At 51.3% G+C, this 11,508-nt stretch overlaps 1 protein-coding gene across 2 annotated transcripts; it reads left to right on the forward strand.

The window, feature by feature from the left end:
- The first annotated feature begins 2,978 nt into the window (after positions 1–2,978).
- Positions 2,979–11,506, forward strand: KLHDC2 (kelch domain containing 2). 2 transcript variants are annotated; one of them, XM_083863662.1, is made up of 14 exons: positions 2,979–3,149; positions 3,818–3,897; positions 4,705–4,822; positions 5,808–5,923; positions 7,073–7,154; positions 7,259–7,342; positions 8,264–8,344; positions 8,426–8,484; positions 8,641–8,750; positions 9,167–9,239; positions 9,823–9,910; positions 10,222–10,274; positions 10,600–10,744; positions 11,231–11,506. In XM_083863662.1, exons 1-13 carry the CDS (start codon positions 2,994–2,996, stop codon positions 10,721–10,723), a joined length of 1,224 nt encoding a protein of 407 aa, XP_083719788.1. In that variant the 5' UTR covers positions 2,979–2,993; the 3' UTR covers positions 10,724–10,744; positions 11,231–11,506. The 2 variants fall into 2 exon arrangements, with proteins under 2 accessions (XP_083719788.1, XP_083719787.1); XM_083863661.1 differs by lacking the exon at positions 11,231–11,506 and having other exon boundaries at positions 2,983–3,149; positions 10,600–11,115.
- Positions 11,507–11,508: the final 2 nt, after the last annotated feature.

Raw genomic sequence — 11,508 nt, forward strand, 5'->3', positions numbered from 1 at the left:
TGATTTCGGGGTGCCCGCTGCCCCCAGTGTTAATTTGGGGGTCGTTCAGATGCCCTCGGTGATTTTTGGGGTGGTTGAGGTACCCTCAGGGTGATTTTGGGAGTGCCTGGTGCCCTCAGTGTTAATTTCGAGGTGGTTCAGTCACCCTCAGGGTGATTTTTGGGGTAGTTCAGCTGCCCTCAGGGCAGATTTGGGGGTGCCCGCTGCCCCCAGTGTTAATTTCGAGGTGGTTCAGGTACCCTCAGGGTGATTTTTGGGGTGGCTCAGGTGCCCTCAGGATGAATTTCGGGTAGTTCAGGTGCCCTCAGGGTAATTTTGGGGGGTGGTTCAGGTACTCTCAGGATGATTTTCGGGGTGGCTCAGGCCCCCTCAGCGCTGATTTCGGGGTGCCGGTTACCCCCAGTGTCAATTATTTGGGGGTTCCGCGCCTGCGCAGCGCAGCCGGAAGGCGCGGCCCGCCCGGCGGAAGTTGCGGCGCGGCCGCGCTGGGGGAAGGAGGGAGGGAGGGGCGGAGGGAAGGAGGGGGGGCCGGACGGCGGAGCGGCAGCGCCGGGGCCGCGGTAGGAGCGGGACGGGCCCGGGGGGCTCTCGGGGCTCTGAGGGAAGCGGGGCGGGCTCGGGCCGGGCCGGTAACGGCGCTCGGGCGGGCTCCGTGTCGCGACAGTTGAGGGTGGTGCGGTGAGGAGCCCCCCCGGGCCCGCCCTGCGCCTCGGGCATGTCGCGACAGGAGATGGTGTCGTGAGGAGCCGCCGCTGCTCCCCGCGGTGTGTGAGGGGCGCTCAGGGGGAAATGGCTGGAGGGACACGGCCCGGCCTGTCTGAGGGGTAAAATGAGTAATAGAATGCGATACATATTTATTATATATAAATATTATCTCTCTGCGTTATTGCTCCGAGGCGGTGAAGACACCGCTAGCTCGAAGCGGGCAGGTTTCTCGGGGCCGTGGGCAAGGCTTGCTAATCTAAATTAAAAATCGTAATTAAAGCGTACGGGTAAAACCCTCCGAAGGTGGTGCAGCGTCTCCGTGGCGGGAGAGATTAAAATTAAACAGCAAAAAATCCTTCAGGAAATATCAGAGCCAGGATATCCAACCCTGGAGTGCGGGATTGTCCCACTAAGGTCCTTTTCCCTGGCTTTGAGTGCACAAATTTGGGCTTTTTTGGCTTCCCTGAGCTTTGGATCTGTGTCTTCCCAGGACAATCTGGGTTTTGGCGTCCTGCATGGGTTTGGGGCAGGAATATTCTGTGGGATTTTGTGTAGGATAAGTGACATTGTCCTGCACTGACCCGCTGTGGGGAGGTTTGTGTGGGGGGACACTGGAAAGCTCCGGGATTTGCTGCTGTTGTTGGCGAAGCTGTTAAATTTATTCCTCTTTGGATTGGATTGTTGGGGGTTTTTTTTGACGTGGTGGAACGGTGTGGGTTGGAAGGGACCTTAATGCCCATCCTGTCCATGGGCAGGGACACCTTCCACTATCCCAGGCTGCTCCAAGCCCCAATATCCAGCCTGGCCTTGGATATTTCCAGGGATCCAGGGGCAGCCACAGCTTCTCTGGGCAAATCAATCAAATATCGATAGGTAAAATTTAAAATATTTTTAAAAACGGTCACTTTTGAGTCACCTTGGCAACTGAAAACCCATTACAAACCGTGCACCACTGAGGAGTCCCCACTTCAAATGTTTGGGTTTTTTTTTTACTCCAACCGTGTGTAGCTTCTCCTGGTTTTCTCTCTTTTTCTCCCAAGCCTCACAGTGTGTCAGAGGAGTGTCAAGTTGTATTTCAGGAAAAGATTCCTCCCTCAGAGGGTGGAATAAACACTGGAAAAACTCCCCCAGGGTAATTCAGGCACCCTCGGGGCAGATTTCGGGGTAGTTCAGGTGCCCCTGGGGTGAATTCTGGGGGTGGTTCAGGTGGCCCCAGGATGAATTTTGGAGTGCCCGGTGCCCCCGGGGTGAATTTCGGGCAGTTCAGGTACCTTCAGGATGAATTTTGGGGTGCCTGATGCCTCCAAGATGAATTTCAGGTGGTTCAGGTGCCCTCAGGGTGATTTTTGGGGTAGTTCGAGTACCCACAGGGTGATTTTAGAGGCGATTCAGGCGCCCTCGGGGCAGATTTCGGGGTAGTCCAGGTGCCCCCGCGGTGAATTTTGGGGGTGGTTCAGGTGCCCTCAGGATGAATTTTGGGGTGCCTGGTGCCCCCAGGATGAATTTCAAGGTGGTCCAGGTGCCCTCAGGGTGATTTTTAGGGTAGTTCAGGTCCCCTCAGGGTGATTTTTGAGAGGATTCAGGTGCCCTCGGGCAGATTTCGGGGTAGTTCAGGTGCCCCCGGGGTGAATTCTGGGTGTGAATTTTGGGGGTGCCTGGTGCCCCCAGGATGAATTTCGGGCAGTTCAGGTACCTTCAGGATGAATTTTGGGGTGCCTGATGCCTCCAAGATGAATTTCAGGTGGTTCAGGTGCCCTCAGGGTGATTTTTGGGGTAGTCCAGGTCCCCAAGGTGATTTTTGAGGTGATTCAGGTGCCCTCGGGGCAGATTTTAGGGTAGTTCAGGTGCCCCCGGGGTGAATTCTGGGGCAGTTCAGGTGCCCTCAGGATGAATTTTGGGGTGCCTTGTGCCCCCAGGATGAATTTCAAGGTGGTCCAGGTGCCCTCAGGGTGATTTTTAGGGTAGTTCAGGTGCCCACAGGGTGATTTTTGAGGCGATTCAGGTGCCCTCGGGCAGATTTCGGGGTAGTTCAGGTGCCCCCAGGGTGAATTTTGGAGGTGTCTGGTGCCCCCAGGATGAAATTTGGGGTGGTTCAAGTGCCCTCAGGGTGATTTTTGAGGCGATTCAGGTGCCCTCGGGGCGGATTTCCAGAACCAGAGCTCCAGGAGCGTTCGGACATCCTCAGGGCTGCCCCGGGTGGGATCTCTGGGAGGGACCAGGGGCTGCTCGGGCCGCTCCAGCCCAGGGAATCCCCCTGTGTGTCCCCTGTGCCCGCAGCACGTCCCGCCATGGCAGATGAGAACGAGGAGCTGCCGGCCGACGAGGAGCTGCCGGCGCCGGCCGAGGAGGCCTTCGAGCAGCTGGAGAACGACAGCCCCGCCGAGCGCAGCGGGCATGTGGCCGTCACCGACGGGCGCTGCATGTACGTCTGGGGAGGATACAAGGTAACAGCAGCTCCTCTGCACCGCCTGGGTTCATTCCTTGTGTTCTATCCATTACTCTGGGAAATTATTCCTCCCCCGAACCGCAGTGGACAGTTTGTAACGCGGCCTTCAGGGGGGTTTTGCAACATCGCGGGTGTTAAAGCTTGGCAGGCACGCTGGAGGGGTTTTTTTGGGGTGTTGTTCCGGGCTGGGAGTGGTGGTTTTATTTGCACAAGTTTTGTTTTGGGTGTTGAGGATCCCGGGTTTGTTGTTGTCACACTGAGGGGGGTGTGCAGCACCACAGAATCGTTTCCTTGACAAAATCGTTGTCAGTGAGCTCAGTAAATAAACTTCTGTCGTGGAGGGGCTGGGGGAATGAACAAGGAGCTTTTAGTTGTTTTCTGCTCTCTGGCTCAGGCTGTAAAACAGAGGTTTAACTTCTATTTACCCCCATCTGCCTCTGCTGGGAGCTGATTGTCCCCAGCAGGTGCTAAATTGGGCTGATTCCTACTCTCAGTGCAGGTGGGAGGCACAGGAGTGTGGGAGGTACAGGCACTGCTCCTGCTGTGATCTCTGCTGTCATTAGGTGCCACAGGGGGTGTCAGCATTCCCAGGAGTCTGTAATTCTGTAATTCCGTGTGTCAAACATCCTTCCAACGCTGTTTTCCCTTCTCTGACCTGTCCTGCAGAACGCCCAGGTCCGGGGGTTTTATGACTTCTACCTGCCTAGGGATGAAATATGGATCTACAACATGGAAACTGGAAGATGGTACAGTAAATCATTAATTTGGGGGGGGAAAAATTGATAAATCCTTTAATTGGTGTGGAAAGCACGCTGAGGGACTGAGCAGGGAGAGAGAATTCCTTGATCTCTTTGTTTCCACTAATCAAACTATTGAAAAAACATGTAAAATATCTCAGGTTTGGTGGGTTTTTTTTATTTTCTGTGAAAGCATCCAATATGTTTTTCCAGGATGAAGTAGGAGAGGCAGCTGGGACAGGCAGCCTGGATAGGAGTGTGTGATCACCAGTGTGAGGTGTTTGGGATTCCTGGGGCAGGATAGAGCAGCTGGAAATTGTGTGTTTGTACCACTGTTGATGCCAGTGGTGCTTCAGGGAATCCCTGTTGAGTTTTTGGCCTTTCCAGTTGTTTTTAAAGGTTGATGCAGGCAAAGAAGCTGCTCAGTGCTTTGCAGGAAGTGAGATTCCACTCCCAGCCTTCCCTGGGGTCAGGGACAACCTTGGACAGGGGCAGGAATCTCCTCTCTGTGGTTATGATGTTTACAAACAGGAAAAAAATCCTGCAGCAAAGTGGAAACCTGCAGTTTACACGGGTGAATCCTCTTTGCTTGAGGCTTCTGAGCATTCCAAACCCCTGAGCTGGGCAGATGGGATTCCTACCCCCAAAAACTCTGTGTATTAACTAAACTGCCTTTTCCATCATAACAGAGTAGCTTTGTGAATTGTTCCATCTGAAAAGGTGGGAAGAGCTGAGAACTGCTGTCGTTAAAACCCTCCAAACAAACCCATCCTGGCTCAGTGGGAGCAGGTGAAATCTTCCAGCCTGGTTTTGCAGGAAGAAGAGCAAGACAGAGGGAGACATTCCCCCCTCCATGTCTGGCAGCTGTGCCGTGTGTGTGGACAGAGTGGTTTATCTCTTCGGGGGCCACCATGCCCGGGGCAACACCAACAAGGTCAGCAATCCCTTCATCCCCTCCTTTCCCGTGGGGACTTCCCAGCCCTGCAGAGCTGGCATCACTCCTGCCCTTGTGCAATTCCCCCGAGCACTTGGATTGTGTCTGTCCCTGCCTCTGAGCCTCTGAGCTGGCTGATTTTAAAAGGTGGGAATTGCCAGAGCTGCCTGGATAATATCAGGAGCTGATCTGGAACTGCTCTTGAAGTGTTTCTATTCCCTGGAGTCTGTGGTAATCCCAGAATCCCAAAATCATTGAGGTTGGAAAAGTCCTCCAAGATCACTGACCAAACACCACCCCATCAACCAGAATTAATTAATGATCTTTTCTGATAGTCTGGCAGTGTGGCTTAAATTAAATAGTTTTGGTCTATCTAAATATGTACTTTATATATTTAAATATAAGATGATATATTTCATATGTAAATATAAACTAGAAGGACTTTGAAGGAATCTTTGCGGAGAGATTGAACCAAACCTCATTTGTAAGGTGTGATTTCCTCCCTTCGTGCTGTGCCATTCTTACACTGCAGTTCCTGTGTGTCAGTGCAGCAGCTGGTTCTCTTCCTGCAGAGAAATAAAAAACCACTTCTTACAGTATTACCCCTTCTCTTCCTCTATATTAATGCAGAGGAGGGGTAATACTGTAAAAAAATGTCACTTTGTAAACTTTTTAACCAGTTTTTAGTTGTGAGACAGTTGTGCTCTGTACACACCTTCACTGTATCCCACAACAGCTTTTGGATGCTGAAGCTCAGTGTCCACAGCCCTGTGTGTGGTGTGAAGGTGTTTGACTCTGCAGAAAGGTCAGGATTTGTGAATCCATATTTTGTTCCCAGTATTCTCAGTGCTCTACTTTTCAGCTAGGAAAAGAACTTTCCATTTACTACTATTTCTATGCCAACACACATTAATTTGAAGTTGCTGTTTTAACAGCAGACTTTAAGCTGACCATGTGAGTTTAAAAAATCTCTTTATTTTCCCAGTTCTACATGTTGAACGCCAGATCCACAGACAAGGTGCTGCAGTGGGTGAGAGTGGAGTGCCAGGGGGTGCCCCCCTCCTCCAAGGACAAGCTGGGAGTGTGGGTGCACAAGAACAGGTGAGGGCCCAGGGAGGGCTCTGCTCTCTTTTGGATTCTCCTTCTTCCTCCTCCTCCTCCTCCTCCCTGCAGTCACCATGGGAATGTTCCCCTGGAGAGGAGAAGCTCCAGGGAGCGCTCAGAGCCCCTGGCAGGGCCTGAAGGGGCTCCAGGAGAGCTGGAGAGGGACTGGGGACAAGGGATGGAGGGACAGGACACAGGGAATGGCTTTAGGCTGGAAAAGGGGAGATTTGGGTGGGAGATTGGGAAGGAATTCCTGGCTGGGCTGGAATTCCCAGATTTGCTGTGGCTGCCCCTGGATCCCTGGAATTGTCCAAGGCCAGGCTGGATGGGGATTGGATCACCCTGGAACAGTGGGAGGTGTCCCTGCCCATGGTAGGGGGTGAAACTGGATGGACTTTTAATGTCCCTTCCCACCCAAACCATTCCATGATTTTGGAGTTTCACTCTTGTGCTGCTTTGGCCACTCCGTGGGGAGAGCTCCCAGCTGGGATATTTGCTGTGGGATTTGCTGCAGACACTGAGGAAAGGTGGGGAAATCCTTGTGTGTCCCTTCCAGCCCGGGATACTCCGTGATTCCGTGGAATTGCCCACAGTGCTGCTTTTCCAGCTCCTTGATGTGGGGAGTGAGCTCCTCATTACCACACCTGCCAGCATCAGTTTAGATGTCAATCTAAACACTTGTGGGTGGTTAATTAGGTGCTGCAATATTTTAATTTTTTTTTTCCTGTCACTCCATAATCCTGCAGGAATTTCTGGCAAAGCCATGCCAGTTCCTAATTCAGGCTAAACCCCAAAGATAAAAACTTGGAGATAATTCCCATTTAAACTCCAGGAGAACAGCGTGGCAAAGGCCAAAGTGCAGTGACCAGGCTGCACACCCTGACAGCTCCATGGATTGCCAGGAAATGGAGCAAAACTAGGGGAGCCTGAGGCTGGAAACTGCTCCAGAGGGATTTAGTGTGGGTGGGAAGATCCATGAGGCAACAGAGCCCCACACCTGGAAAACCAAAGGAGCTGCCCTGCTTTTCTGAGCACAGCATTTATATTTTTATTTACATTTACATATATTTATATATTTATATTTATCTATTTATATTTATAATAGCAGATGTGACAGAATTTCTGATAGCTCTTGTTTTCCTCCAGGCTGATCTTTTTTGGAGGCTATGGCTATTTTCCTGAAGGGAAACAACGTGGAACATTTGAATTCGATGAAACCTCTTTTTGGGTAAGTAACCCTGGAAACCATTTCAACTTTGAATATTTAATAAATATTTAATATTTAATCAGTGCTTGTTAAAACTTGTTGCTTCTTTATGGTTTTGTTTTAAGAATTCAGGTCTTCCTAGAGGGTGGAATGACCATGTGCATGTTCTGGACCTTGAAACTTTCACTTGGAGCCAGCCCATAACTACGGTAATTAATGCTCTGCTCTCAGTTAATTAAATCACAGCTCAGTAATGTTATTTAGGAGTGTTCTTGGAGGCATTTCCACTGAATTTAAACCATTCATTTAGACAGATCCACTCTGCAAAAAGAGAAAATTTGCCTTTTGTTTTGATCTGGCTTCATCTATTTTTTCCTCTCTGTTGCTTTGGTTGATGCCCCAGCTGCCTTGTGCTCCGGACAGTGGAATGTGCGGTTTGCTGTCACCCTCCTGCCAGGGGATGCTTGGGACCTGTCCCTGGGGTGCTGAATTGTGGTCAGGAGACAATTAAACACTGCTAATTGCAAATCCACGCATTTGGAGTGTTCCAGGAGTGTTCAGGAACAGGGAAATGGGCTGGTGAGGCCACCAGGGTTGGAGGAAGTGAAATATGAGACCAGGAACTCCAGATTGCCAAAGAGTTGCTCTGGTTACTTCAGACAGGTCTCAGGTAGTTCAGAAAGTCAAGGAAAATGGTTTTTAATGGGATCTGAGAGTGGTTTGGGTGAGGGGGACCTTAAAATCATCCAGGCAGGGACACCTTCCACTGTCCCAAGCTGCTCCAAGCCCTGTCCAACCCGGCCTTGGACAGATTTATGAATATAAGTAGTTATTATGTCACTGTCTCATTTACAGTCTGTCTTCTGTGGCTGAACCCTGTGCTAAAACCAAAATTTATACACTTCAGGAGGGAAAAAATAAACCCCATTTTTAATGAGTTCTCTGATCTTCCATCAATCAAAAAAAAAAAAAAAAAAAAAACCAACAAGCCTGCACACACAGGATGATTCACTGGCTGTGTTTTTTTTTCTTCACTCTGTTCCTTGCTGGCTTTAAATCCGAGTTGAGCTGAGCCTGTGTTGTCCCCTGGTGCCTGATCTGTGCTGTCCCTGTCCCTGTCCCTTCCCCAGGGCAAGACCCCGTCCCCTCGCGCCGCTCACGCCTGCGCCACCATCGGGAACAGGGGGTACGTCTTTGGAGGCAGATACAGGGTAAGCCCAGCCCCTTTTTGAGCTGTGCCTAAACACAAATCCCTCAGCAGGAGGTTTGAGCCACGCTCTGCTCTGTTTCAGGAGTCCAGGATGAACGACTTTTACTACCTGAACCTGGACACGTGGGAGTGGAACGAAATGTGCGTGCTCAGGCTGCAGCCACGTAACATTAAAGAAATTAAAGTTGTCCCTGGGTCGCTGCAGTATCCTGCAGATCCCTGAGAAATCATCAGAGCAGGAGAGAGCAGCAGGATTTTGCTGTCCCTGCTGGTGATTTGGGGTGTTTTTATTGCCAGACTCACCCAAGGCATCTGCCCCGTGGGCCGCTCGTGGCATTCCTTAACGCCCATTTCCTCGGATCACCTCTTCCTCTTTGGAGGATTCACCACGGACAAGCAGCCCCTGAGTAAGTCATTCCACAAAGGGATTTGCTGGTGGCTTTGTGCTCTGCTGAGCAGCTGTGCACAGGAGCTCGAGTGATTGCCTTGAATTCTTTCTGAATTCTTCCCCTGTGCTCCAACTCCTCATTGCACAGAGCACGAGTTGCTGAGGGTGTGGTGACACCAGAACTTCCAGCAGTTCATCTGCTCTAAAAATGTATTTAAAGGTGCAAATTGCAATTAGTGACAGCTTTACAATCCTCCACCTTCACCCCCATAAATCTTTGTTACGTTGAACACCTGTTGTCAAACAGCAGCCAATGTTTTATAAGGTTTTTCCTAAAATATTTGATTTATCTAAGAACAGAAATGGGATGTGCTACACCGGAGTATTTGAACTGAAAAAAATCCTGGTTTGATCTGGGATTTTGCTTGTTTTCAGGTGATGCCTGGATTTATTGTATCAGCAAGAACGAGTGGGTACAGTTTGAGCATAACTACTCTGAAAAACCAAGGTATGGCAAACAATTCCCTGGAAGTTGGGTACAGAAGGGGTGGTGGCTGCCAGAGAGAGGACACTGGTTCCTCCTCACAGCTCTCCTTTTGTTCCATGTGTCCCAGAGGTGCAGGTGGTTGTGTGCTCCCAGAATTCTGGGGGAGGGCCACACAGGGCAGGCAGTCTGTGAAACAGCAGGAAACACAGAATTTAGGGTTTGTTCCTGGGGTTTAAGGTTTGATGTGGCTGCAGAGGACTCGGAGCTGTGAGTGGCAGCACCAGTGTCCTTGCTCTGCCACCAACCAGGCACAGGCTGGTGTCACCAGGGTCCTCCTGTGCACACCCAGGGCTGTTCTTGGCTTCCTGCTGAGGAAATAGGAGTTGGTGACCTGCAGTTTAAAGCCCCAAAACCTCTGTGTTGCACAAGTGTGGCATGGAAAACATGAGTCTTCCTCCCTCTGGTTTGGGAAGTGGTCTGAGCCAGGTTAAGGAGTTAAAGCACTGGTGTTTCCTGGTGTTCTGCCTTTGGCCTGGCTGGGATGAGGAGGGAGCTCCCCAGAGCTGGGATTTGGGGTTAATGCAGTGCTGCTCTCTGTTCCCAGGCTGTGGCACACGGCCTGTGCCAGCGAGGAGGGCGAGGTGATCATCTTTGGGGGCTGTGCCAACAACCTTCTGGCCCATTCCAAAGCTGTGAGTTGCTTTTGAGCTTGCCTTTCCCATGGGATCTGCAGTGCTGGATCACAAAGGTGCAAAGCCTGAGGGGGAAATGCTCTGCTCCTGTCCAGAATCCCTTGGTGCAGATGCCTCAAGGCTTGGAAACCTCAAGGCTTCCTCCAGTGTCCCTGCCCAGGGCAGGTTGCAGTGGGATGAGCTTTAAGCTCCTTCCAAGCCAAGCCATTCTGGGATTCCCTGATTGTGGTTGTGTGAGCCTGGGCTGCTTTGGCTCCTGCTGAGCACCCACAGAACCAATTCTCTGTCTCTGTCTCTCTCCCACCCTCCAGGCTCACAGTAACGAAATCCTTGTGTTCTCCCTACAACCAAGATCTCTTGTAAGGTAAGAGCAGGACTTCAGCAGGGAACTGTCCTGTCCCAGCTTGGCTGGGAGCAGGGAATTCCTGGGAGGGTGGGGATGGTGGAAGGTGTCCCTGCCCATGGAAAAAGGGTGGAATGGGATGGGATTTAAGGTCCTTCCAACCCAAACCATCCTGGGATCCTCTGACAAGCGGGACAGGGTTACCATTAGCCCTGTTCATGTTCCTCAAACCCTGGAGGACATTTCCACCTCCACCAAACGCTGCCAGATCCGCAGCCAGGGCTGAGGAAGGAGGATTCCCCTCAGGACCCCTGGCACAAGTGCAGCCTTCTCCCTGTTGTTCCAGGCTGTGCCTCGAGGCAGTGATTTGCTTCAAGGAGATGTTGGCCAGCTCGTGGCACTGCCTTCCCAAGCACCTGCTGCACAGCGTGAACCAGCGCTTCGGCAGCAACAACACCTCGGGCTCCTGAGCCCCCCCGGGCACATTAAAGGTGTGTGCTGACCCCTCTGTGTGTAGGTAGTCGCTTCTCGCCCTCCCGTGCATGTGAATGGCCTAGAGAGAACCTCTTTTTGTGTGAGATGTTCCAATAAATGTATTGAATGCCAGAGGAGACGAGCCTGAGCTTAAGCTGCTGCTGCGAGCAGGTCTGCGCCCCGAGGGGCCGAGAGCGGGGGGTGTCCGTGGGGACAGGAGCTGGGAATGCTGAGCACACCACGGCTCTGGAGCCTGGCTTTAGTGCTGTTCAGGCCACAACTTCACCTTTTGCCACAGATGCTTAAGGTCAGAGAAGCAGGATCTGGAAGTTAGAAGCAGGATCTGGAAGTTGTCCCATTGTCGGTCGATAAACTGTCGTAAAACTTTGAGATGTTAAAGCACCACTATTCTCTGCTTGGCTGTAGTTTGGGGTTTTGTTTTTTGATTGTTTGTTTTTTTTTTTTTAATTTTTATGTTGTGGAACTTCAATTGTGAACCTTAGGTAGCAGATATTCTGCCCTGGGAGTGTAACTGAGAGTGTTTGTGCCTGTTCCTGGCCCTGTGGAGCTCCCCTGCACTTGGAACAGCCCCAGGGGTGTCCCCTGGCTGTGGGGACAGGGACAGCCCTGCCCTGGCTGCCCCAGCTCTGTGGGGACACTGGGGACAGGGCCAGGCCGTGCTGCTGTGGGGAAAGGCGGGGGAATCATGTTTTAAGCTGTCTTCAAGAACCAATTAAAAACGTTGACTTGTAGAACAATTCCTGTGCTGTAATTCCTGAGA

Source organism: Zosterops lateralis, assembly GCF_965231275.1.
Source record: "Zosterops lateralis genome assembly, chromosome: 6".
NCBI classification, from domain to species: domain Eukaryota; kingdom Metazoa; phylum Chordata; class Aves; order Passeriformes; family Zosteropidae; genus Zosterops; species Zosterops lateralis.